Consider the following 27,714-nt stretch of genomic DNA (forward strand, 5'->3'; position numbering starts at 1 on the left):
GAGGAAGAGCTACTTATGCATGCTTAACATGCTTATAGATACTGGTATGGCACAAACAAATCCCACTGAGGATAAACCCAGTCAGATGTAGGGTGAAATCATTAATCACTGAAAATGTAAAAGGCATTTCATCCTCTGTTCCGGTAAAGGATGTGATTCATCTAAGGAAAACTCTGTGATAGACCACGAACTGATGAAAAAAAAATATTCCGGTGCCACAAACAGAAACTCAAACTCACAGTGAAACATGAAAAAGTGAAAGTGAACTTTTGGATGTAAACGTGGGCTGTGTATGCAAATGCAGTGTTGAAAAGAAACTTGCAGAACGTGCAAAACGATCTTCATAAACATGGTGTATGGATTAAAAAATAAAGTAACCAAAAAAATTTATAAATACAATTAATTATTTGTCAAGGGATATCTCACTTCAAAACAGGAAAGTGAGAGTGTAAAAGAATTTGTGGCATTATGGGGTGTAAATTATAGTTCATGATACTTGGAAAGTATCTGGTAGCTTTCTGTCTATTTGGAGCTACTGTCCCTTCTGTGTGTGTGTGTGTGTGTGTGTGTGTTTGTGGGGGGGGGGGGGGGGCAGTGTGGAGTAGAGACTGGAAACAGGGGCAGTGAGCCAAGACATGGCTGAAATAACTCAGTCCACCCCCACCGCCCATCTATGTTTGTGTGCATGTGTGTGCTCTGTGCATATAGAGCATTGCATGGGAGGCTTTTGTGTACAACATAAAGAAAGAAAATAAAAATCTGCTTTGCACAACTGGATTGTTGTTCTTTGAATCAGAACATGAATCCCATTACAGGAAAGTTAGGTACATTTATGCTGTGGTTACGTGCGTGCAGCCTTTGACTCTCTCTCAAGACCGGAGGTGTGTGTGTGTGTGTGTGTGTGTGTGTGTGTGATGAAGCCATGAGACCCCTGTTATGTAACTTTACATGTGGCTTTGCCTCTGGTGTTGTGGGGGAGGAAGGGAGGTGGGGAGATTCAGAGCCTCCAAGGAACGGTGCATAAAACTGAGGACAGTGAACAACGTGCACTTGTAGCTGTGCGAGCGACAAATGCTTTCAGGGGCTGGAGAGTGGCGGTTTGTGTTTGTGCGTGTGAGAGGATGCTCTGAGAGAGGAACACGAGTGTGAAGGTCTCTCTGAGAGGTACAATGTGACAAACTAAACTGCGTGACGCGTTTGGTGTGCGTGTCCCAGGGCTGGTGTCTTTTCTCTGCGATCACAGGGCGATGCTGCTGGTCATGTGTTCGTGAAAGCAGAACAGTGAGTTTGAGGGTTCGTCACAGTCGTCAGTCAGCCCGGTGTCGGCGGCTGCCAGGGGATTCCTGCTAATGACCAAATCCAGACTGTCTCCAGCCTCCATAATTAGGGGCACAGTCAGACAACAGTCCAAGTCCCTGGTTCTCACACGGTTCACCTGGAAGATCAGAACCAATGAAAACTCAACGTTGAACGAGCTCTTACATTCTGTTGAATCCAAAAACTGAGGTGAGTAGATTCTTGTTGTGTCTCAGATTATTCCTTTTCCATCTGCTGTTTGCTTGGAAATATCACAATAATCTCATAAGAAGTCCTCATGCTAAAACGGACATTTTTATCTAGCTGTCACCTCAGCTTCCACTTTGTACTCTAGACAAAGCTAACCAGCTGGTGCCTTTTATTCAGCACATATTGAGCATTCATGAGATAAGCTGAGTAGTGAGATTTAGAAGTGCACAGAACCTATAGTTGTAGGTATATATGCTAAACCAAGATAACCAGCTGGCCCCTTTAATTTAGCATTTATAGACTATTTATAGAGCTAATTATTGAGTGCTACAAGTGCACAGAACCAAACTAGCCATTGTGCCAATTTCAGTCTTTATGCTAAACTAACGACATCCAGCTTCAGACTGACAAACACTTATGTGAGTGGTAATGATCCTCTCATCTGTCTTAGCAAGTAGCATACAGACCATTTTCCCAATATGTCAAACTATTGTTTAAAGATTAAGTCTATGAGCAAAAAACATCGAATGTATATAAAGATGGACGACACATGTCCACATTCTCCCACTTTCCAGAAATGTGCTAGGGTCTAACCCTAACCCTTAAAACCAAACTAACCCCAAAAATCAATAATTAAAAACCCATTAGTGCTAACAGAACCCTTTTTTTTTTTAGAACTATTTTTAGTTTTTGCAAAATTCCTAGAGAGGACCCACTCCCTTTGTAAAATACAGAATTTAAATATATAAGGCCCATTCAAGGGTAAAGAAAACATCAATTTGTAAAATTTAGATGAAACACACTAATGAAAACATCACAAGGATTATTTATATTCAATTTCTGCCAATAGATCCCTTTCACCTAAATCTTACACATTGAACCTCAGTACTTTGATTAATGTCCCAGCCACTAACATGGAGGAAGCAGGGTTTATGAGTTAGCCAGCCACCCGAGGGCGATCGAGATGCTTTAGTTTCACTTCTGGGGTACTTTCATGCTGTCCATCGTTATATACGGTCTAAGGCGAGAACAGTACCTGAAGAATGCGGTCGAAAGGCTTGACCCCCGCCTGATCAGCTGGGCCTTCAGGACGGATCATGTTGACGAACACCCCTTTCTCCAGGAGCCCGTCAGACACACTGAAACCAAAGTCATGGCTCTCCAGGTCTTTCCGTACGGTCACCTGCAAACACACAGGACCTTAGAGTTACTCAGAGATTACATCGCATAGCACATATTCATAAATATCTAGAGGCTTCAACACACATATGAGGGAATGGGCAAACATGGACGTCTGTAGATATCATGTAAAAGTCAAGGCTAATGGATGCACAAACTTCACATATGTGCATCTCACCTTGTGCATGTCACAGGGTGAGATATAGTAATGGGTGTTGCATGCTTTTGTCATACACACGGTGCAGGTCCTGACTGGCCAGGTATCCACTGGGTCCAGTTATAATGAACTGAAAGCAGGAGTGAGTCAAGGGGAGGAAGCACGCAGGTCTAAACTTTATAATGGGCAGATTCCCTCGGGACGCTGTTGTTTGTACCTTGTTCATCAAGCTGTGAGAGCAGATGCGTGATCAGTCAATAATGATATGGATGTTTTGATCACGCCTCGGATCACATCTTGCAGATTACATTAGCAGTATATTGTACATAGAGTATGAGGTTTCAATCGAATGCATACGTTAGCTACATGCAAGTACAAGGGAATAGGAAAAGAGGGCAACAGCCAATGTTTTAGGGTTTCCGGTGTAGACAGCAGATATACAGGCCAAGATACTGTTTATAGTGAGATGCTTCTATCACGGACAACTGAAGTCTGCTCAAATTTTATTGGTCAAACTAAAGAATGGAAACCGGAAGATTTTCACATCACACTACACAAACCCATGTGTAGTGTGTTTATAGAGATAAGGTGATAAGGTGTAAAACCTTCATGTTGAAGAGGAACACGTTACACTTATTCAAGCTTGTTCGGATGAGAGATGTTTAGAGTGAACACAAACTACCTTGTGCAGTGCCAGAGTCGTACTGGACAAACCGTCACAGAGGTCCCCTCTGCCCCTGGCTGCTGCATCTCTGGCTCCAGTCGATGTGTTCAGGCTACTTTTAGTCTTTGACTCCGTGTGGTTGATTCCCTCCCTTTTAATGGGGCTAAACTCAGTCTGAAACATCAAGTCTTCATTGGTCTTGGTCTCCTCTAGGTATAGGCTAAGTGCACTACCTGTCATGGATGCCTGAAAGAGCACAAAATGAAACAGATTATTATATCATCATGCACTAAAAAGACAACAACAAAAATAAGTACACACACAAGCATAATCTCCACTATGCTGCACACAATGTGATTAGAGGCAGACGCTTTGCACAAACCCTTCCTCGGTCAGTATAGCAGCGAGTGCCTGGCCTGTCTTGTCAGATTTAATAACAGATTACACTCTGGTGATTATTATAATGCTTCATCTGGCATGATCATTTAGGTCGACACTGGTCATGAGGACGAAGCAGATGGAGGAGGAGAGGAAGCAGGAGAAGGAGGGGTGAGCGTACCTCCAGCTCCCTGAGAATCTCCGATTGGCCGCAGGTCTCGAGGTCCTGCAGAGCCTGGGACCAGAAGCTGTCCTCATGGTTTAGGGTGCCATGGAAACGAGGAGGGCTGACGAATCTATATGACAATGCAGGAACCAGAAGGTGAGAGCAGCCCTGCAGTCTGGAGGCCGGTACTGCGTACAAAGGCAGCATGGGAGACGCCGTTTTTCGGGGCGCACGCTGAAGAGTCCCTTTGAAAATCTCACAGGACCAACAGTGAGGGTTTATGTAAATTCTCCCCCTTGGAGTCCGCTAGATTAGATAAAGCTCTTAAAAGAGTTCAGGTTTACAAAAGTTCCCCCCCCCCAAAAAAAAATATACAGAACTGAGAACATGTGACAGAAGAGTTCATGGGGAGAAAAATTATTGAAATGGGGAGAAACATAAGCCTGATGTATCCGTGGACGGTTTGAGGGGTTTTGGTTGTGGACAAGGGGGTGACAGAAAAAGATGTGTCTATGTGAAAACACCAAAGAGCTCGTGGGCAGTTAGTAAAGCAGATGAGAGAGAGAATACCTGAGAAAACAGAAAAGAGGACAGTTTGGAAGAGCACAAATATGAAAGCATACAATACAAAATGAAGAGAAAGTGGCTCAGACAAGTGCAGTTTGCTTTTATGTCACTGAATTGGAAAAGTAAAAGGTGAAGAAAAGAAGCTTTTACTCGTGCACAGTGGAGGAAATAGTACTCAGATCTTCAGAATAATAGCAATGATACACTGCATAAAAATAAGCTATTGGAGTAAGTACTGCATTCAACGTTAAGGTGCAGAAGTATTAACAGCTAAATACACTTGAATCCAAAATAAAAGTACTCATTCTGCAGTGAAATGACCCCTGTGACAAATCCAATTTTTTTAATATACAGTATGTACCCGGATTTCTGTATTAACACAATGTTCTTAAGACTATAACACACAAACAATTATAGTCTTATTATGGAACACTCTCAATCATCTAAAGTGCTGGTGGAAAAAATAAGTGACTCCTTAAAATTGAATAAGTGGTTGAACCTACTTCGGCTGCAATGATCTCAGACAAGTATTTCTGGGAGCTGTAGATCAGAGCTGCACAAATGCTCAGGGGGAATTCTTCTTGAAGTCATTCCTCAGAAGCCTTGCTGGGTTAGAATCTGAGCTCGGACATCAGGAGGGGGAAATCATTTCTTTTAAATGACTTTACTGTAAAATATTTACTTCATTGGTCCCAGAAGGGCTGCAAAGTGTCAAGCTGTGCTTTGGCGAACTTCAAGTCACGTCCTCTTCTGTTCTTTTTGAAAGGAGCAGCATGTTTCCTCTCCCGCTGTCAAGGCCATGCTTCATGCAACAAAGCGCCGTGATTAGCACAGGTTGGACTCAAACTGTGACGTCAAACCGCTCCCATGATTCCCCCGTCTTTACCTCACTGAGCATCTGGGTTTTGTTGTCGGAGCCATCTTAGCTGGGTGCCCGCCTCAAGGGAGAGTAACAAGTCGTCTCTATTTAAAGACACTCTGCCACCTCCGCTGCACAAGATCATGCTTTCACCCCTCTCTACAGGTTTACACACAACCTACAACAGATTCCCAGGAAAGATGGGAAATGGGCTAAGAAAGAACTGATGGCGCAAAGGGACATCCTCTACTGCCATTCTAATTGAACCATGAATATCTAAACCCTTTGACATTGCTTTTCAACCCTTTCCAGTTTTATGAAGATTAAGAGTTCTTAATCAAAGGTCTCCTGAGATAATTGGTTCACGTCAGCAGATTAATCTCAGAATATTTAAATGTTATAGATTAAAGAGTGTGTAACCCACAATCTGGATTTATTGGATGGACTCAAACTTCAAACCACCTCCTGACTCCAAGGGGTTCACATATTTTTTCCAACCTACACTGTGAAATGCTTGAATGATATATTCAATATGGACAAAGACACTACATCTATAATGAATCCTCATTTAGTCTTATTAGTTCATATTAATGAATACGAAAAGCAATGACTGGCACTCGGATAAGTAGAGTTGAGTAAAATGTACAATATTTCCTTCTGAAATGTGGAATATAAGTCTTGAGTTGCGTAAACTGAAAATACGTAAGCCAAATCTTTACCAAAGTACAGTTTTCCACCACTGTTCATACACAATGATTTAAATTAAACATGTTTTTTTGCCGTGAAATAAAAACTGCACTGACATCAGACAAGTTATTGACAGGAATGAAACTGCACTCACCCTGGTATCTTGTCCCACTCATCCTCACTGAACCTCCCGTCATACAGCGCAGAGTGGTGGACTAACCCCGCAGAGCTTGAACTCGTGTGGCTCCTGAGCTGAGTGCGTCTCCAGTCATTGGGATTGAGCAATATATCAGAGGCTTTGTGAAGATATGTACCTGGAAATGTGAACACAAGAAAACGCCACCGATCTAAATTGATGAAGGGAAATGGGTCATTTTTAAGCAGCGACCATCCAAGTGGGCCTCACCTTGGCTGCTGTACCCCGCATCGAACCCAGAGCTGTCCCAGGAGCTCATGGCAGAGTCTATACTGGGAACAGTGGCAGAATAGACCTCGGAGTGTTTACTCATCTTATGGGAGTCCATCAGTTCGTCCTCTGGATCACTGAGAAACCCAGCTTCTCTGTCAAGAGGCTGTCGACCATCAGACTCTGAGAACAAACACTGTCTCAGGTCACAATGACACAAGGACGAAATGACACTGTCTGACATAAATACAACTTTATAAAAGCATAATAAATATATGGTTTATAGCATATTTTCTAATTTACAATCTTTTTTTCCTGATTTACATTTGTGTCTACATTGTCTTCTGTCTCATTTGATAACTCTTCCTCTTTCCCCTCCCCTTTGTGACTAAAAGAGCTTTTTAAAATCAAGTTTATTTTGTGCTAGGAAATGTTTGATCAGTAAAGGGAAGGTATAGAATATAAGAAGGGAATTAAATTATTTAAAAGAGTTTAAGCAATGGACTTTTTCATTGCAAATGGCACCCGGCCATTGAAATAATGTTTTTGCCCATGGAGCACATAACATGAAAAAGAAAAGTGAATATTAGTTTGTCATGTGTCACTATTATCAATCTATCTGCACTTTTTAATCCAATGTTGTTTTTCAAAATGTCTCGTTTTTATCCCAATACTTTTGTAATTTGAAATAAAACACAAAACATACTGTCTGCTTGTTTCTTGATCTTGAGGGTGACGGACTCCCCGGCCATCTGCAGGTGGTGGATGGCCTCGCTCAGTGGCTTTCCCTTCAGACTGACCCCATTGATGGCCAGGACTCGGTCCCCTATATGGATGGCCCCGGTCCTGCAGGAGGAGACAGAGATTCCAGAGTTTACCAGACGGTACCGACAGGCTGGGCCAGGAGACCTGTCAGGCTGCCAATGTGCTGACTGAGACGGACACAAAGAGGCTTCTTGTCACAGGCAAAGACCAGACAGCCATTGTTTACTGTCTCGCTTACGTTAAAGAAAGTGGTTCCAAAGTGAGTCACTACAGATTTGACAAGCCTCTGTCTAATGTAAGTGTCAACATCTTTATCCTCCACCCCCCCCCTCTCACCTCTCTGCCAGGCCTTTCTTAGTGAGGCCAGAAATGACGATGGGGTCGAAGGGCTCCTCTGTGCCAGAAATCGTGATGCCCAGTGGTCCATTGTACCTCTTCAGCTCGACTGTGTAGATTATAGAGCCGGACATCTCCAACTCATCTGCAGCACACGGAGAAACACTTAAAAATCATCCATAAGAGTCAAGATTATATCAAACACAAAGAACACTGAGAAGAAACAAATGGTTAATGGAGGTAGTGGACAAATACAGTTGGTACTTAAGTCCAAAACATTCTCTCCATTATTATTTTAGTGTCACTGAACAGTTTTAAATGTTTTATGACAAATATACTTATAGTGGCAGGACTCTGTGCACTCCTGTAAGTGAAAGTACCACAAAAATGATTAAGATTTACTTAAGTATACGTAAGGGTAATACATATTAAATTTGAATGAATGTAATTTAGAAAAATATACCTAAATGAATCAAAATAATATGAAGAGAAAAACGGTTATTAAAACTGATGCATTGATGCATAAACATCATTTTACTGTGGTAGCTGGTCACGATGGAGCTAATTTTAACTATAGTTATTTAGTGTAAAGCTGAAACCAATAGTTAGTGATAAAATGATTAGTGAGTTGACAGAATCTTAATATGTTGTACGATATTGGTCAATGAAGTATTTTTGTTTTAAGAAAAAAAGACTAAATGGATGTGGATATTTGTTGGATTTATTACTTTCCTATGATGTCTAACGTTTTCTAAATGTTGAAATGAACCCTAAAATACCATCATGTGTGTTTTAGGTGATTAATGTACCAATGTTGTCCTCGTCCTTCTGGATCCGCAGCTTGACCATGTCCTCGGCCTGCTGGAGGACGTGCATGGCGTCCTCCATGGTGCAGTTCTCCAGCCGCACGCTGTCGATGGCCAGCAGCCTGTCCCCGGGCTCCAGGGTGCCTGTTCTGCCAGACACAAGAGCGAGAGGATCACAACTATTAACTGGGACCAGAGAGCTGCAGCTCCTGACTCACGGTGGGAATCCTATTAGCCTGGTGTCTCGGTGGGATCCTTGGGGGTGACCCTAACCTCACCCTCAACCTAATCAACACTGAGCCCTGCTGAAATTCTGCTGCTCTGCCCTACTGATCCAGTTATGATTGCTCAATCCAATTAGGCTAGTATTACACAATGGATTCACAAAACTATTTTATTTCACCCATGAATAACCCCTCATGGGCCTTGTTCACCCTGAAGCGTTCAGAAAATAACAGCTGCCTTCTGTGACCAGCATCTGAACCGAAGGCCACTGACTGTTTTTGTATTTACAAGATTATGCAATTGACTTCTTTGTGGACAGGACTTACCTGTGTGCTATACTTCCTTTTCTGATGTCGGAGATGATGAGGGGTTTGCCAGGTTTCTTACTCGCTGGAAAAACAGAGGAAAGAAAAATGTCACATCTCATGTGATGATAAAAAACACAGTGACTGTGAGCAAATACTTTAAATGAATCAACTTCTTTTTCTCTTTGCTGCTCTGCTCATTCTTGGCCTCCTGTTTGTGTCTTTCTCCTGAGCTAGTTAGTGCATAAAGGGTCACGATGAATGCTGGTACAGGCCATTATTATTCGGAGTTAATGAGCTATGCGCCCTCATGCTTTTGCAACCCTGAGTTTTATGGATCACAGCACATTGATTCAACGGAAGTTTACAGTACGCAGGTCCGTGTGGCATTGTTGAGCAACACTGCCCCCTGGTGTACACTTTCTTGCCAACAAACTCACCACTGATGGTGATGCCCAGCTCCACACCTCTCCTCTTGGGTAGTTTCACATGGAAAGTGCCACTGCTGGGAACCACCGACTCTATGGGAGATACAGGGTAAAGATTTTGTCAGGAACGCACAAATAAACAAGAGTCCACGAAATTAACCAGGTTTAAAGGAGGAGACCGGCTGGAGGATACCTGCTACATCAAACTCAACATCCACTGTGACCTTATTGGCTAGAGCCGAGTCTCTGAGCAGCTGATGAGCTTCCTCCAAAGTGCCGTCTTCAGTTGGGATCCCGTTGATGCACAAGAGTCTGTCTCCAACCTGCAGCAGCCCACACCTTCACACAGACACACAAAACAATAGAAAGGGTTTAATTGTTGGATAACCTACTGTAGGACGACAGATTTTCAGTGAGTCTATGTACACCCTGTGTCAGAAGAAGGTTTTGATTTGACACTGTATAGTTAAATTTAACACTGCATCATGAATACCTTCTATAAAACAGAGTACAGCCTCTGGGCTTGAATTACACACTTTTCAAACTGACCTCATGTGAACCTGCAACACAACCTCAGACAGACACAAAGAGTCACACACACATCACACGTTTGATCAGACCCCTGTTTGTAAGGGCAAACGCAGAAGCACTGTCAAATGATATTAATTCACCGACGACCGCTGCTCATTAACCTTGCGTGGAGGCTGAGACGCCAGCATCACGGTCGGATGCTGTACTTGACTCACTCCTGTCCAACCCGCCGCTGGACTCATCATGTTACCAGACCCCGGGGAGAAGGCCCAGTGCTGCCGGCACAGACGCCGTCATTAAATCGTACCAGACAAGGACAGATACTACGCGCTGGCCTGATCAGAGCTGTGTGGTAATTGGACTGAAACACGTAGAGTCGATCGATATACAACACACCGATACAAACACATGGATCTACTACTGCTGATCTTAATTAATAATAATAATTAATTAATTAATAATCCTGATGATTTTCTGTTGATGTGTCGAGATGAAAAGAATCAATATCTACCTCCAGAATTAGTACGACTCTGATTCATAGATCAGCTGTGTTGACATGAAACAATAGGTGGAGGCTGATTTGTTTTGTTAGTTATTTAGCTGCATTGCACAAACACTTGGAGATGGATTAGCATTAAACTTGGTGGAAGGAGGTTTAATGGGTCAGTGAAGAGCCCGTGTCATTTTGTTGTTTATCCGGATCAGGGAGCACTTACAGCATTTGTCTTTCTTTCTTGAACATTTTGTGATTGTGAAGCCATTCGTTTTAATATTTTTGAGAATCTCTCGAGTTAAAATGCAGAGATCTTACTGAAAAAAAGAAAATCAGGCAACCATGATATTTATTTGGTTACTGTACAGTAAAAAAAATATTCTTCTCAACTATCTCATAGAATGAGTGATGTTTGATGTGAACAGATTGCAGAAAACATCGGCCCACATATATGTATCTGATATCTATAAAGTCAGCAGCCGCCCTCAGACCCTCCGAGGCCCCACAAGCCTCAGGTTTACCCTCCTCGCTCGCTCTCTCTCTGTCTGTGTCTGTCTCTCTCTCTCTAGATGATTTAATTTGTCACAAAACACTGAAGTAGATTATGAACCATGTTGTTTCCCCGAGGCTCTGATCATTGAGAGGGAACATGTGTCAAAATGACTGAGTTCATGTTGAGCTCATTAAGTCAAGCTCATTGTCGAGTTGTGTTTTTATCAAACTGCTTTATATATTTCTGAGGGTCATATATTATAATATATTTCAAGGATTATATCGATCGATCAGGGTCAATAGGCTGCAACAGCGGTAACTCTCAGGTCATATTCAACTATAATTGTAGTGGAGCTAGATTAAAGTCAGCGAATCACCAAACTTGCTTCATTCTCTGGGGACCATGAATGTCTGTAAACATGAATGACAATAAATTCAGGGTGAAACAAATTGTTGTACAGAGCCAGTACAGCTAAATTAAAATAAAGCAAGTACTGTATGGAACATTATATATATGAAGAATATAGCCGTGATATAGCTTTGTGTAAGTATGACCCCTAACATCTGATTTGCGACCCGCTATGTGGGTCCAGACCCAACATGAGATAAATGCATCTCTCCTGCACCCGGCTATAATCAGACTTTCTTTAAACACATGTTTGATTGCAGAGCTGAATGATCAGCAGTCCTCTGGTTCAAGGTGACTCTCTGTGTGTTTACTGGTTAGGTGTTAAGGCTTGCTACCTCTCGGCTGGGCTGTCGGGCTCAATAAAGCGGATGACTGGGGGAGCGGACAGGGTCTCTGTGGCAAAGACACCCCCCTGCAGCTGGAGCCCGAAACCTGTGAGCGGATCCCCCCTCAGGAAGACCTCGCCCGTTTCCACGTGGAAAATCTGCCCCCCCGGGCCGACAGAGCTGGACGCCAGAGACACTGAGGGAGAGGCAGAGAGAGGAGGGGGGGGGGGGGCACATCAGACAGAGATAGTGGTGGAGACGTGGCAGATAAATGGAGCACGAGAAGGATTGTCAGCCACAGAGGAAAAAGTCAGGAGGGTTAGGGGAAGAGACGTTCACCCAGAGAGACAACATGGGAATGAGTCACGGATCAGAGTGTACGTCAGTCATGTTCTACGTCAGTGATCAGTCACATGTGTTCACGCAGTGTGGTGGAGAAGCAGGAGGCAGAAAAAGGTGTTTCAACAGCTCTGCAGCAACACTTGACGGGTCAGCACACTCAAATCACAGAAAACATTTTAACACTCAAAGACTGATATAGATTCTAAACCTATAGGCTGCATTTTAAAGTCTGAGATTTGAGGTAGGTTGCATTCCTGCAGTAAATCTCACCGCCATGGAGGATATAATGTTTTTATCTAAACTGTTCTGGAGGACCCACTTTGTGGCTGAGGTGTTTCTGTTATTCAGTCTATGTTCTTTGATATAAACTAGGCAGCCAAAATTACAGAGACAATAGAAACATCAGGTTTGGTTTGATGTAAATATGTCAAACTTGAGGAGATAAAATCCAAACTGTGCAGTAAATTGCCATTTAATAACATTTTTATTTGTTTCTTTGTCATTTGCTTGAACTGACCCTTTAATGTGGAATAAAAGAAAAGGTGGTTTTGTCATACGTGAGCTCTTGTGGTCCTTCTTCCTGTTCCGCCTCTTGCTGGTGGTGCTGCGGGGGCTGTTGGGCGCCATCGGGGGGATGGAGCAGGGCAGTGTGTTGCTGCCCTGGCTGCTGAAGCCTGAGGTGGCAGTGGAGGACGGGGAGAAGCCCCCACTCACCAGAGCTGCGAGGAGACATTGGTACAGTGAGCTTACACCACATGACAGCTTTAATCACAGCAGCAGCATACAGTCCTGGGAACATGCAACAAAAGAGATGAGGTAACAGTGTTGGAGGGATAAGATGGAACAAACGTGCAGGAGAGAAAAGCCTCCTGCTTTGGTGTCTCGCCAGCAGCACTGCTGTCACAAGTGATAACTTACATTTGCAGTGGTCTTGCTGGTTGTGTGGGTGGCTGGGGCTGCTCCATGTCTTGCTGTGGCTGGCGTGTGGGGGATGGCAGTAGTTGCTGCTTTGGTCCCAGTGGTGATGGTTGCTCTTCTGCACTTTGACTGCAGCGGCAAAAGAAATCCATTTAGTAAGACCAGATCCCCTCGTCTAGATCCAGCCGCACACATTTTTCTAAATACTACCCATGAAATCCCGCTTTCATTCGCCACGTCTAAATTTGCACCACACCACACAGAGCCTGGAGGCTGATTGGGAGCAGAGTAATTGATATTTAATGTTGTCGTCACGGTGCACTAGATGTAATCCTGTTGTTTAAATGTATTTTGATGAGCATCTGAGAATCAGTTAGACACTCGGAGCTGAATGGGAAGAAGAAGAAGAAGAAGAAAAGAACAAGTCTTACTTTTTCTAGCAAGCTTCCACAAAGCCGAGTGCAGATTGGAGATCATTTTTACCATTTCATTTTCCAAAGAGCCCAAAGGTGCGAAAACAGTGTGAGAGAGTTGATCTCTGGGCATGATGACAGAGAGAGGAACTCTGCTCCGACGCATGTGCCTGCACCTTGATTGGTCACAGCTGAATGCTTGATGGTTGATGATGCAGGGTCAGTGTCTGCAGCAGGGCCAATCAAAAAGATTTGCTCTAAATGTGCTGAGATTGTGTCTTTTACTTGATTCATATGAATGTGGGGGTTATTTTTCTCCTTTTAGCATTTCTGCGGATGTTTCCTGCTTTGAACCAAAGACAGATCAGAGATTGTTGTTAAAGTGATAGTTCACCCAAAAATGAATATTCACTCATTATCTACTCACCACTAGTCCGATGGAGTGGGGGGTAAACAGCGTGCCAGCCAAATTCAATACAATTAAAATAGCTGGCGACAACGTCTTCAAATGTAAAAAACAATCAATATTAAAAAAAACATAAAGTGGCTCCATACTGCTCCTGTGTTGTCATCCAAGTGTCCGCAAGCCCCGACATTCAAATTTGACTTGAAACTAAATGTCCTCAGATATCTTCCTCTGGAACCACCTCACATGTGGATCACTTAGGCTTAAAAATGGTGTAAATTACACAGTTTCAAGTCAAATCTGAATGTCGGGGCTTACAGACACTTGGATGACACCACAGGAGCAGTATGGACGTTTGAAGAATCTGTCACCGTTTACTTCAACTGTTTTGGATTTGGCTGCAACGCTGTCTACCACTGAGACTTCTTAAGTGTTTGATCGAATCAAACACTTCACCCACTCCTTCCATTGGCATAGTTGGTGAGTAGATATTGGTTGAATTTTCTTTTTCGGGTGAACTATCCCTTTAATTCTAGACGGCATCTCATCCCTCATGTCAAATCCTGTGCATTCACTCAAACAGCATCTATGAAGTATGCGAAGGGAAGCTGACCTACTGCGAGACACACACCTCAATAATTAACTCCCCTTTGCGGATTCACGCAGCTAAATTTGTCACTGAGTGTTGCATGTGACAGTAATCCTTGCTGCTTCATTTGCGGGGGTCTAATCGCTGACAACTCGCACACGCAGACTGGGTGGGGGGGGATTTGCTTGGGACTACAGTAGGGCCTGGGATGTTTGCCACATTCAGGGGACCTGGTTAAATCGAAATGTATATACTCAGAAGGGCCCTTCTCCAGAGAACCGGTTTCCATTGGACTCAGTCAAACCTGTAAAGCTGTGGCTCTGCCGGCTTACGCTAAGCCCACCTAGGGGAAGCTCTCCAAGAAATGGTGTTTTCAGTCTGTGCTGGTGGTAGGAAACATTAACTCTTAATCTCTCAGTGGCCATATCAGTCTTATTAAATCCCCTGAGGAGATTAGACAAATTGCATCTTATAATCGCGTCTTGTCCCCAGGGGGAAAGTGTAAAAAAAAAGATCGTCTCATCGTGACGATTTAATTTCAATTTCTAAAGACAAGATTCACGACTGAACTGTTATAGAGGAATGACGCATGTGCTGCTTTGAATGGAGACGGTTCAATAGTCAACATGAGCCCATACAGTTGAAGTATTTCACCGAGATGTCCTGAAGAGCATTTATATATCTTTAAATTTATCTCTGGGCATGGAGGAAACATAGCACAAATTTTAATCAATCACTTAAAATGTTATATTACTTATAAATGTCAAAATATCGTAAAAAAATATGTACAGATTAAAAAATCCATCTAAAGGCCAGTCCAGAGGATTTGAATGTCAGTGGATGTTTATTAGTTCTGATTTGATTTTCTAATAGTACACACTTTAAGAGTAAGTGTTGTCCATTGGAATTGACAAATAAAAGTAGTTTCTTGATTGCTACTGATTTATGAGTGCAATTTACAGCCTTACAATATTATTTTATCTTAGCAGAATTATTCTAATCTAAATGAGTACATTTTCACTGTGGTCTTAGCACTCCCTCCAACACTGGAGGATTTCACTCTTTGCTAATCTCAGAAACTGATTAGGCACATATGGAAAATAAGTGTCAAAGGCAGTTGGAAGAGTGGCCTTCAGGCTGGACCAGGCAAATACACGAAGACGGGGATAAAGAAAGATATTAGAGAGGAGGATTCCGTCATCCCATTAAACTGCAGCTTATTTCCCTTTGTCATGTCGTATGATTCCTCCCATGCTTGCATGTTAAGTAGCTCCTGCAGCTGCTGACCCACAAATAGGTCTGCAGAACATGGCACGAACATGATATCCGAATGGGGAACGTATGCGTGTTTGTGTGTATCTGCATGTGTGGGAATCTTCTTGGTATGCATAAGAGGTCAAGTGCGTCGGCAGGGGGATTGTGGCTGGCAGCATGCACACACATACGCACACACAGTGGCTGATTCACATGGAAGAGGGCATGTGGGAGGCCGTGGCTCTTTATGCTTGTAGGTCACACAGCTACACAACTACGTCAAAAGATATAAATGATGTAGTGGTAAAACAATAAATTCCAACAATTAGTCAACTTTGTGCTCTGTAGGTCATTTGCATTGTCCTGCAAAATTGTATATTTATAAAACAGACACTGCATTTTAAGATTTTCAAGATGTGTGGTATGTTTTTTGTTTCAAATGTGAATTGTGTGAATTTTTTTGTCTTGCTGTTAAATATGTATCGTGTGTTTTCAAATGTGAAATGTATTGTTGAGCCCTGTCACTTTGGGACAGACAATAAAGTTTAACATCTGTCTGTCTGTCTGTCTGTCTGTCTGTCTGTCTATCTTTGGTAGATAATTAAAATAGCCGTACTTTAAAGTAATAAATCTAAATGTAGTGGGGATTTTTTTGTATGTGGTCAGACAGAAGCTGGTCATGTGAAGTTGTCATCCTGAGCTCTGGAAATGATGCCTCCACAAAATGGAACTGGCACTCTCTGTGACAGCTTGTGTCACATGATGTAATGTCTCACACTGTGTTTCGGTGTCGGCTGCAGGACACCCAGTACCTGTGTCTTGTGGCCTGACAGGAAGTCTGCTCTGACTCGCCGGGAGAATCTCTAGTTTGACGACATCTGAGGTGCTGGCGAGAAGCTGCGTGGCCTCCATCAGGTGGCAGTGCTCCGTGCTGGTCCCATCGATGGACAGGAGGATGTCCCCGGCATGCAGCGCTCCGCACCTGACAGTGAGACATTGGTCAGACTGAGCCAGGAGAGGCCTGTGGAACAGTACCACACATGGGGCTGGCTTCACCTCTCCACCACGCTCGCTGCCTTGATCTTGTCAATGATAATAACTTGTTTGCTCCTGTATATCGTGGTGGTGAGGCTGATCCCCAGGCTGGCAGAGGGACCCTTCACTATCTCCACCAGCAGAGGGCCCGAGGCCTGCTGCACCGCCTCTGAAAGGGATAATACACACAGAGGTGATAGAAGCCGTGATAGAAGCCATGATTGTGTCTGAGAGTCACACAATCATCACAACACTGTGGTCAGATTCACATTTCCATTGCATTACGAATAAATTCAATTCTCAAATCCTGAATAATTTCCTCACATTCAGAATATTACATCCAACCATCACAGCCTCTCAATGGTTTCACATTTTCAATAATCTGGTATATCATGGATGGATTACTAAACATTTTCTGTTTGTATGACTTAACATTCTTTCTTTGTACATTACCATAAATAATGTAATATACATATAAAACACATTTCTAAACAGAAAGCCTGTGTAAGAAACTGGGGATGTGGGAGTTTCCCTGGTTAATAAAAAAGACAGTGACAAGCAGCATTATGGGAACTGTATTAAACCCGAGGAACTAAAACTTAATGACTATCTCCACCAATGCTGCTTAAATGTTTAATAACTATTTAGAATGAATCTCCCAACTTTACAACTTCACAACCCAACTTCTTTGCAAGTGCAACAATAAATCACTGAAGTGTCACTTTAATGTGCAAAGATTTAATACACAGTTTATTTTATCTCCTAAAAAACACACATGTAAACGAATGTTCCTGGAAGTTGTCTGCCTGAAAATATAATAGTCAAGCACTGCAATGACAGAAAATAAATATTTACTTTCTGGAACAAACAGAGATTAAACCTGCTGTAATTCAGGAGAGGAGAGAGACATTATAATAAAGCCCTGGATCTCACCCATACCCTTTCTCTGCTGAAGTGTGCTCACGGGGCCAGAGTGACTCCCCTGGTGGCGTCTCCAGCACCGACACTCCCCCGCATCCACACAGCCAAACGGCCACATTATTTACCCTCAGAGCAACGCTGCCCTACGATGCCTCCACATACTCCCTGTGTTTGTGTGCTCACCCATGACAGAGACGTCATACTCAATCAGGAACAGAGCTTCCTGGCCGCTCTGCATCAGCATGGTCAAAGCGTCAGCGTGCTTCTCTCTGTTTAAAGGCATCCCGTCTATGCTCAATACTCGGTCCCCGGCCTTCAACGTGGCCTCTCTGGAGAAACACACAGAGGGAGAAAGAGAGAGAAGCACAGAACACGGTTGACCATACAGCCGTTTGAAGCACCGGTCACAGTGAATCATTCAAGAGTTCCACATGAGAGTGTTTCCTCCCAGGTGAGATGAAGGATAAACAAGATAAACGGCCATAAAAGTCTTTGATGTTGAATTATGTCTGCTCCACTGTTTTGATCCTCGCACTTTTTATGGGGACGTGCAGCTCTGCGGTAGCCTCAGGATGAGCACTGCCCTTTCTGCTTGGAAGATAACATACACTATATGTGTCGCAGCCACAATTTCATGCAGGGGCCCGAGAACACACTAATACACAGGCCACATTAATGTGCCTACGTAAATATATTGTTGTTTAAAGCTGAAGTAATTCTTAAATATAAGGCAATTAGCGAAAAGCATATACATTCATCTATACATCCAAATACACACAATCCGGAAACACACATGCATGCACAGAGACTATAAGTTGAATAGGCTCATTCATGCATGATCAAGAGATAAAATGGATACAAGCCATATAAATAGCCTAAATTGCCACACTTGTGCAGGCACACACTGACACACACACACACACACACACACACACACACACACACACTCACTCTATTCCAGTGAGCTAGTTCAAGCAGCTCACTCTCCACAATCCTCTCTCATACACACCCTCCAAATCTGGTCTATTTAAGCTGCAAAGATTTCCCATCTCTCCCTTTGCCTGTCAATGCCTCTGCTGCCCGACTCAGTCCCCCCAACCCCCCTCCCCCTCCCCCATCCACCTCTAGGTTCTGACATTGAGTTCGAAGATAGTTGCTCATCACTTAAGTCGGAGCCCAGATGCCCGACTCTCTGTGTGACTCTGTTCTGCTGCTGCAGGAGACATTTCAATCGCTAGTTGTGTGTATATATATATATATATATATATATATATATATACATCTCTGTGTATGTAAATGTATATACGTCCTTACCTGTCAGCAGGACCCCCTGGTCTGACGTAGGTGCACACCAGTGGACGAGACCTGCGCCAGTCTTCATGGAAGCCTCCTGAAAATCCAGAACTCAAATGAATAAGTCATTGCAAAGATAAAAAGGTTACTGTTCTGACTGAGTTGTTCATAACAACTATTTCACCACGCACGTACCTCTCATGACAAACCCAAAGCTGTTTCCCTCCTTGTGTAAACACACCTCTATGGATTTGGTTAAGACTCCTGCAGGGGACTGGACTGAGAGTAAAGAGGAAAATAAACAAGTATTACTACAAAGCTTGTAAAGTTGGAGCGTTGGTGTTCTCTGTGTTGTTGAATCAAGAGAGTGAACGAAACCTCGAGAAAATGTGTTTAATTGATCTCAGTGGAGAAATGAATTCTCAGCATTTGCTCCATGTTATTGACGCAGAGAGCAGTGGACACTGTGCGGCCCCTGGGGAGCAGCCCTGCGTCTGAGGCCAATGCCCTGATCTGGGAAACACGATAAGTATCGACTTGGTGATCTGCATCTTAAAAGAAGTCGAGATGTGGCGGTTAAAATGAGACTAAATAAAATAAAGGAACAAAAATATCAAAGATGATTACAGGTTACAACTGAGGGTCAAAACATGCAAATGCTAAAAACGAAATTCCATGTGACCTAGATGTCTTTAATTGAAAGTCTGTGTTCAACTGTGATTCTCATCTCTGCAAAACACTTGAGCTGCTTTACATATGTTGTTAATAAATGTGCTCTGTGAATAAATTGACGTGACTTAGATGCATGTGTTTTGCTGATGGAGGATTTTACATCAGCTGAGCAACACATGAATACAGAAAAAAATTAAAACATGTTGACATCAGTGCTTCTTGAGAGGCAGTGGCCTTGTTCATCTAGATGTCCAGGTGTGAATTTATATATTTTTTTACAATTTGGTCCCTTATCTAAATATTATAGTCCTTTATTTTCATTGGATAAATCCATTGAGATGTATCATCTTGTTTTCAAGGGGGTAAATAATATGGAACACAACCGAAAAATCAAAAGAACAAAGTTTCGTATTTCAGTGGCATGTTCATAGTTCTTGTGAAGAGGACCCTCTTCAGCTGCCATGAATAGACTTTCTCATCTTCCTGGTGTCCATTAATCAACACATGTAATTTGAGCCAAGCTCTATTCATTAACAGACGCCGTTAGATGTTATTACAACACAGCACTGTATTTAAATAGAGCTTTTAAATAATGTGTTTCAGTTCCTGGATGACAATTGACCCTTCATACCAGTTCTAGCAAAACATTTTAGGTGGCGTATTCACTTAAGAAGATGTTTTTTTCTAATAAACACCAGGATTCTAAGTGAAGTCTGGTTTTCCTAGACAGATAAGACTGTCTGGAAAGCTGTTTTATTAATGCTAGAGAGATAAGAACAGTTTAAAGCAAGTCCAGCAGCTCTTTTTGCATCTTTTCTGCCTCCCTCCTTCCAGCTGCAGCTAAAAAAACAGAATAATATTCAATGTGGGTTACAACCAGTGATGATATAACTATGTTCACCATATCTGGAGGGATGTAGAGAGAACACTGTCCTGCTGATGCTTCTGTCTCTCCCAGTTTTTATTTTATTATCAGAGCGCTGGAGAGACGCGGGTGCCATCTTTAACTTTGCTCCAAGGGGGAGAACTTACTATCAGTTTGCGTCATCTGAAGGTTAAATGTTAAATGCAGATTATATACCAAAGTTATATAGTCTTGTTGATTAGGAACCTTAATCTTATCTTTGTGCATTTCAAAATCCAATATAATGTTTCCGGCACTGACTGCACCCACCGAACGGGGGCAGCTCGTACTCCACCTCCAGCACGACTCGCTCCCCGATGTTCTTCAGCAGGCTGATGATCTCATCGTGGCGGAGCTTTGACAGGTTGATGCCGTTCACTGACTTGATGTAGTCTCCTACGTTCAGCTGGTCGCTCCTGTGGAAAGAGACGGACACACTCACACATTCACTCTGATGGTTTCTTTCCTTGCAGGCTTGTTGGTGATTTAAATACGTTAAATACAATTTGAAGTATCAGCTCAATTCTGAATTAGTACCTGCTATTATAGTCAGGTTTAACATCTTAAAACTGCAAACATCTGTAAAATGACAGATGTGGCTTGTAATGATGAACCCACTCATAACTATCAAGGATTTTTGTTTTTGCATCAATAAATTGACCAATTATTGAAGCAGGAACTTGCTCTGCTGTTTGAGAGGAATAAGAGCAGCGATGAAGAATCTGCTGATATTCACATATTCTGCTAATCTCCATATTAATGATCACATATATGAAGATAATGATGTTCAGTAGAGCACACACCTCCACTAAGGCCCAAAGGTCCCCTTGTGTTTAATCAATATGCACACACACACACAAACTAGATATTAGTCCTCTAAATGTGCCGGATTTTTTCATTGAGAATTATCATTCTTTAGGAAATTGAAGAAGATGGCAAAAATGTGCCTTCTTGCATTGTTACTGAAAGTGAAAAACGAACTTCCTGGATTCGCCCCCTGGTCTGGATCTGACTTATCTGTCAAGAAGCAAACACACAAACCGACCTAGAAACAACCGGGAAGGGGTGAAGACAACCTTGAGGTTTGCCTGGTGGAGGAAGATGTTGCAGAAAACGTCACCGGCTCCAGCGTCGCCATGTGAGTAAACATCTCAAATTGTGCAGTTGAATGAATGTCGTTGTGAAACATGTCGAAAACAGCTAGTGCCAATCATTTTCTACAGGCACCACTTCAGCCTTCTTCCACCGCACTAACTTTACGCTTCCTATTTCAGCTCATTGTTTTGGTCTTTAGTCTTTATAAGCCACTTGTTTGTCACAGTCAGGCCCAACTATATCAGCCCAACAGCTCATTTTGGCAACAAATGTCCTCTTTACTTGATCTAATCATGATGTGATGAGATGAAGCCATTAAATCTGATTACAAGCTGGTTTTTTTACTGCACAATCTCAAGGGGGGGGGTGGGAGAAGCAGAAATAAAAAACTGATTCCGAAATAACGATACGTTGAATGTCAACAGAGGCAATCATGATTTGTTGCGTTAATCTGTTGCGGTAGTGTAATTATAAACCGTTTTGTGGTATGTGGACCGACACGCAGAGGCAGCTGTGTCGAGCGGTGTGTGTGTGCGACAGCTGAAAGCCTCCCGTCTTCAGAGATGAGTGTACATGGTGTCTCACATCTGACATTCTGAGTCAACACACTGCTCATTGGAGAGCTAATTAATTAAATGGATGTTCTACCCGGCTCAGCCCGCTCACCTTTGGGCTACTGCTGCCAATCAGCACTGACAACAGACAGACAGACAGGCGTCTCGTCCAGCAGGGCCGGAGCGGGATGACAGGCCCGCTCCGGCCTCATCACACAACGTCTCTGCCCGTCCCCCTCTCTCCTGTCCCTCCACCCAGTAAATTAGCGAGCACTTCCACACAAGCAGGAAGTCGGCTGTGTGAAGACAAGCTGCTGGGAAGAATTAGCACAGTGTCTGTTTTTAAACCTCCGTGGACCTGACAGGCGATGGCATACTTGGCCAGGAAATCTTCAGAGGGTGTGTGTCATTCTTAAAATGTGTGTGTGTGTGTGTGTGTGTGTGTTTTCACGCTGCTTAATCATCATGAAACGCTAATAATGAAGACTTGTTTGGTGACATTCAGAAGCTTCGTGGGATCATGGGGGTCGTTGTGTTCACGACCATCGGCGATGACAATCTACCTGATCCATTACGAGAGGCCGATACAAACAGTGGGCGGAAAGAACTGGCTTACTGGCTAACTGGCTTACTGGCTAACTGGCTATCTGGCTAACTGGCCAACTGGCTAACTGGCTATCTGGCTGACTGGCTAGCAGTGTGTGTTTTCCTTCTTCATACGCTGTTCGCCCCAGAAGCTGAGACAAGGAAACAAAAATGAAACGTCCCGTAACCTTGAATACAAATTGGGAATTTCTCTGGTTTGAACATTGTTGGAAACATTTGGATAACGTAAGAACACAATTCAAAAACAGTTTTTAGACTTTTCACTGAAGAATTGTTTAGTATTATATATTAAAGAAAAGATACCCCCTCAAAAAACATTGTTTCTTGGAGACCTTATTTAAAACCAAGCCCCTGTTGGGATTATACTCTGCAGGTTGGAGTCAACGGCTACAGTTCTGCAAGGGGGGGGGGGGGGGGGGGAGGACTTCGTAACACGTGCTAGTTTGTGACAGCAGACGTGTGACACAGCTCGGTGTGGTTGCCAGGTTTAGATCACATCACAGGGCAGAGATCTCACCTGGCAGCTAGCCCACCTGGCCGCAGGTTTGACACTCTGGGCTTGCCGTCCTTATCAGACCCTCCGGAGATGGTGAGGCCGAGGCTGCTGCCTTCCCTTTTCATCAGGTCCACCGTGGTCACTCCTCGGTACTCCTCTGCTGACAGACACAGGCACAGATCCGCAGTCGGCATTAGCATCTGCTTGAGCGAATCACCCCGTCTCAGAGGCAGGGAAAGACTCTTCATCATCTTTCCCTCCTGAATCTCCCACCGAAACGCTCGCTGACACACAACCGCAGACTTTATTCTCTCACTTTGCTGTCTTTTCCTTGTCCCTTCAAATCTCTCAGTGTGAGTGATTCTGTGTGACTGCTTCAGCAGCAGGAGGACGAGGACGAGGGAGATGAGTCCTATTGTGGTGTTTTACTAAATACTGAAATCAGTGCATTTTTACAAACAGTACGTAATTACTCATTAGGTCATACATTGAAGGCCAATTGTTTTTTTCGTAAGTGATTGAAAATTCCTCATGTGCTCTGGTGAATATGTGGTTATATGTTGTCATCAGAGGACTCATTCTGTCTTGTCGTCCACATTGTGCTGAGCTCTCAGATCCCTCTACGTGAAGTCTACCAAGTGTGGTTTAGTACCAGTGACAGGTGTGCCACACCAGCGGTTTTTTTCACCTTACGTAAGCATTCAAAACAATGCAACATCAAACAAAATGCAGCAGACGCACAACTCTGCGTGCACAAAGTCAAAAATCCCAGTCAGACTCTTTCTCTTTGTGAGGACACAGGTGAATTAGGTGCAGTAGCATGAATCAGACAAAAGACAGAAAACAACATGATGTGAAGTCCGGTTTGACTGGATCGTACCTGAAAGGCTGCGCCTCCTGGACAAATGTGATTGGTCAGGTCCCCCGGACTCCTTGCTCCCCTTTGAGTATGGTCCTTCATCTGAGGAGACAGCAGTGAGGTATAGAGGAGCTGTTGGGAAACTGTAGTTACACTGTATAGAGAAACTCTGCAGCAGAAGACTGAATGAACACGACCGTGCTTTGCACATCGTGACAAGTTAATGCCTTGAACTGCACCCTGGGTAGCGTGGGGGCTCTGGGAGCGAAACATCCCTAAGCCAGCAACCACATTTGTCTGCCAGGAAGATGAGACTATATCAGCCTGAAATCAGGAACTTGCAGCTCCACTTTGTTTCCACCAAAATCCCCCTAGAAAAGGGTCAAGGGTTTCTAATAGCTCCTCTCCGTCTGCAGCAAAGACCCTTGAAAACCATTAATTTAACACAAGAACATAATTTCAGGGAGCTCGATGTATGCAGCACTAAAGCATGGAAACTCTCCTGAAGGAACAGCATGCGGCTAATGGACTGTTTGTGCACAGAGAGAAAATTATCATTTTCATGTCATTTACAGCAGCTGCTACAGAAAGCTGGGAATGTTCAATCTGCTGTTCGGGGGGGAAATGTGTGTGTGTTTTTTATTTCATTTCTGACGCAGCACTGGGCTGGCCACAGATTAGCAGAGCCGCTGCACGGCCATCTGAACATGAATGCAGCCGCAGTGATGAGAAAACTGACTTGGCACTTCTCTAATCCTGTCCACTGTGGATTACCTTTTCAGCTCTCCAGCACCGACTGATCGGTATATTGCAAACTTAAGGAAGAACTGGCAAGTCCTATTTTTTAAGAGCGGAGGGTGCATGTTAGTGCCGAACACTTCGGGGCTCGAGCTCCTCTGCCAAGGAGGTTATGTTATCATCTGCGTTTGTTTGTTTGTTTGATAGCTAGCTAGTTAACTGGCAAGATTAAGCAAAAACGTGGTATTTTGGAGTGGATACAGAGGAACGGACAGATTCAGGACATTTTTCATCATGTTTGTAGTTTTTTCAGAGAACTATACATGGTTCTGTAAGAAAAAAAATCTGGCTTGTTTAGGGGAATGATATTGAGTTTGCAGTTTGGTGCAGATCCAAATAAAAATGCGGAATTTGTGAATTTAAGTGTTGTTTTGTTTGGGGACTGATGGACTTGGGGGAGGTATGAGACCTGAGTGCCAATCAAATGATTTCACTGCCGTTTATTTGTTTTTAGCAGGATTACTCAAAAACTACTACACCGATGCCTATGCCATTTTGTGAACAGGTGGGATAGGACCCAAGGAAGAACCAATTTAATGTATATTGGTAAACTGGCAGGAACTGGAATTCATTTTTTTACTTTCTCCAACAAGGTGAGATAAGGCGTTAGCCGTGGTGGAGGTATGCACTCTCTGAGTTCCCTTCTTCCTTCTGGTGTCCAGTTACTGTGTCAATAGTGCAGACACTAAAATCTTGGTTTCTTAACAGCTCTTTCAGAAATAGTGTAACCTTTGAACCAGAGGTATTCAAACTATGAGCCAGGCCTCCATACTCATTCTCAAACAATGGAAAGCCTGAAACACACAGCAGCAGCGACTGTGACACACAGCTCACAGAGGCTATTGAGATACTTCAGTACCACTAGAGCCCAAGTATTTCAGTTTGTGTCAAATAATCGTATTACTTCTCACAGCTCAGTCAAATCTGACCACACAGGCATGCTATATATACATTGATTTATATATATTATATAAATATATATTGGATATTTAAGATTGAGTGTAATTGACTTCAACCAACGATATCATGAACTCTGACGTTCATCCGAATAAACGTCTGATCAGGAATTAGTGAAGAAGATGCTCCAGACGTAGATATGAGAGTTAGATTTGATTGAGAGTCATTGTGTTAGTTTTCTTATATTAAAATAATCCAGTCTGTACATCCATGGGTTGATTGGAAACAGGAATTACTACTAGCACATTCTGCAAACTTTTTTATTGCTAATTTGCAGAAATGTAAAGAAATAGTGACTTAAGTGGTCTCAAGTTAACGTCCACATTACATTACACTTCCTTTGTATACTCCACCAAGATAAGACTAAATATAAATAATAATAATATCTGTTAATTTCGTGTTTCCTTGTATACTTAAGGCCTATATAATATATTAAATGGGGGATCGGAGTCTGTAATTGTTTTCAAGGTGACGTCTCAGAACGTTTTTCCATTTGACATGAAAAACCTCATTTCAGTTACTCAAACATGTCCTTGTCTTTCTCTTTGACCTGAGCTGATCTATAAAGACGGGACTGGGGGAGGACAGTCACCCCCCTGTCTCCTCTCTGTCCACATCAACTCGCCATGTGTGTCCAGCGGAAGAAGAAGACACCTTCCGACAGCTCAGAGGCAGATCTTACGTCAAACCTTCCCTGACCTGAAACCTTTGGGCAAACTCTGGATATGAGGCGTAATGAAGAAAATCCAGCCTTCTCTTGCACGCGGCTGCATGAGTCAGACCTCCGCTGCAGAAATATCTTCACTGGACTTGCATATTTTAGTGATACATACAGTACATATGCGTAATACGGTATTTCACACTAATTTACGCACACATCCTTGCACAAATATTCCTGTCCAGTAGCTGTGAGGCACAAACGCACACACACAAAGCGAGTGACACATCACAAACACGTTGGGCTGAGCAAAAGCCTCGTACCCACGCGGGCCCCTGAGGGCCCTGACAGTCCAGCAGCTGTCATTGCAGTCAAAAGGCAACATTAGCTCTGGGTTACACAGAGCCGATGCAGTGCACGTGACTGAACACTACTGTACCATCAGGCAATCCCCCAGCCACCTTCCTCCAGTTAACGACAGCCAATTCACCCTGGTGCCCTGGGTAATGATCAGGATGGAGCTGATTAATAAACAGCCCAAAAATTCATCCAGCAACTGAAATGAAAAAGCCCTTTGTCTTTGTAGAGGAAGTTAGTTTTTGGCTTGAGGACGTGATTAACCAGCTAAAATAAAGGACACAAATTAAATCCTACACCCTCGCATGAATATGTGGTGAGTTAATTGACTCCTGACTTAATTCCAGGGCAGTGTGCGCCATCCCTGTCATATCCAATCAGAATGTAGGTTAAATATAGGGGGCAGCGCTGACAATGACATTGAAATCATAATGCTATTTTGGGAAAGTAAAACTTTATTTATAAACCGGGGCCTGCCAGACCCAGTTTGTGTTGCTATATCTGCCCCGAATACACATGACCGAGCGCTGGTGGCTGAGGTCAGTGACATTTAAATCTCCTATGATCCATCACTGCCATTATGCTAAAATTGAAACAACTGAACAGTTTAATAGATTACCAACATAAACAAATCCCCCCAAATCTAGTTAATAAGAATAATTTAACATATTGGAATTAAATTAACCTGTTTTGTCTGAGGGAGCATCAGATGAATTCATTTCAGACACAAGCAGCTGCTTACAGGTGAGGAAATGATCCAGGTGATCACTCGCCCCCTCCGGCGATAAAATCCTCCCCTACACCGCACCAGCTGACACCTCACTCACTCTGCACCGCAAGGACCAACGTGCGCTGCTCTTACCAGTGCTGTTCTTGGAGTCCCTCCTCAGACCACACAGCAT

At 43.2% G+C, this 27,714-nt stretch overlaps 1 protein-coding gene across 1 annotated transcript; it reads right to left on the reverse strand.

The window, feature by feature from the left end:
* Positions 1-916: 916 nt before the first annotated feature.
* LOC128442850 (glutamate receptor-interacting protein 2) lies at positions 917-27,714 on the reverse strand. The gene is made up of 24 exons (XM_053425451.1): positions 27,675-27,714; positions 24,064-24,144; positions 23,205-23,340; positions 20,703-20,848; positions 19,052-19,135; positions 18,878-18,953; positions 17,747-17,892; positions 16,664-16,811; positions 16,420-16,589; positions 12,946-13,074; positions 12,585-12,746; positions 11,695-11,881; positions 9,628-9,773; positions 9,447-9,527; positions 9,028-9,091; positions 8,480-8,625; positions 7,671-7,815; positions 7,276-7,415; positions 6,570-6,752; positions 6,318-6,477; positions 4,066-4,180; positions 3,525-3,752; positions 2,543-2,689; positions 917-1,435 (listed from the first exon to the last, which is right to left on the reverse strand). Exons 1-24 carry the CDS (start codon positions 27,712-27,714, stop codon positions 1,238-1,240), a joined length of 3,258 nt encoding a protein of 1,085 aa, XP_053281426.1. The 3' UTR covers positions 917-1,237.

Source organism: Pleuronectes platessa, chromosome 6 (genome assembly GCF_947347685.1).
Source record: "Pleuronectes platessa chromosome 6, fPlePla1.1, whole genome shotgun sequence".
Taxonomy (NCBI): Eukaryota; Metazoa; Chordata; class Actinopteri; order Pleuronectiformes; family Pleuronectidae; genus Pleuronectes; species Pleuronectes platessa.

Coding starts and splice junctions, on each gene's coding strand:
- LOC128442850 (XM_053425451.1), bottom strand. CDS start 27,714: ATGCTGTGTGGTCTGAGGAGGGACTCCAAGAACAGCACTG. Junction 8,626..9,027: donor AAAGGAAGTATAGCACACAG/GTAAGTCCTGTC, acceptor TGTGTCTGGCAG/AACAGGCACCCTGGAGCCCG. Junction 7,816..8,479: donor GAAGGACGAGGACAACATTG/GTACATTAATCA, acceptor CGTGTGCTGCAG/ATGAGTTGGAGATGTCCGGC.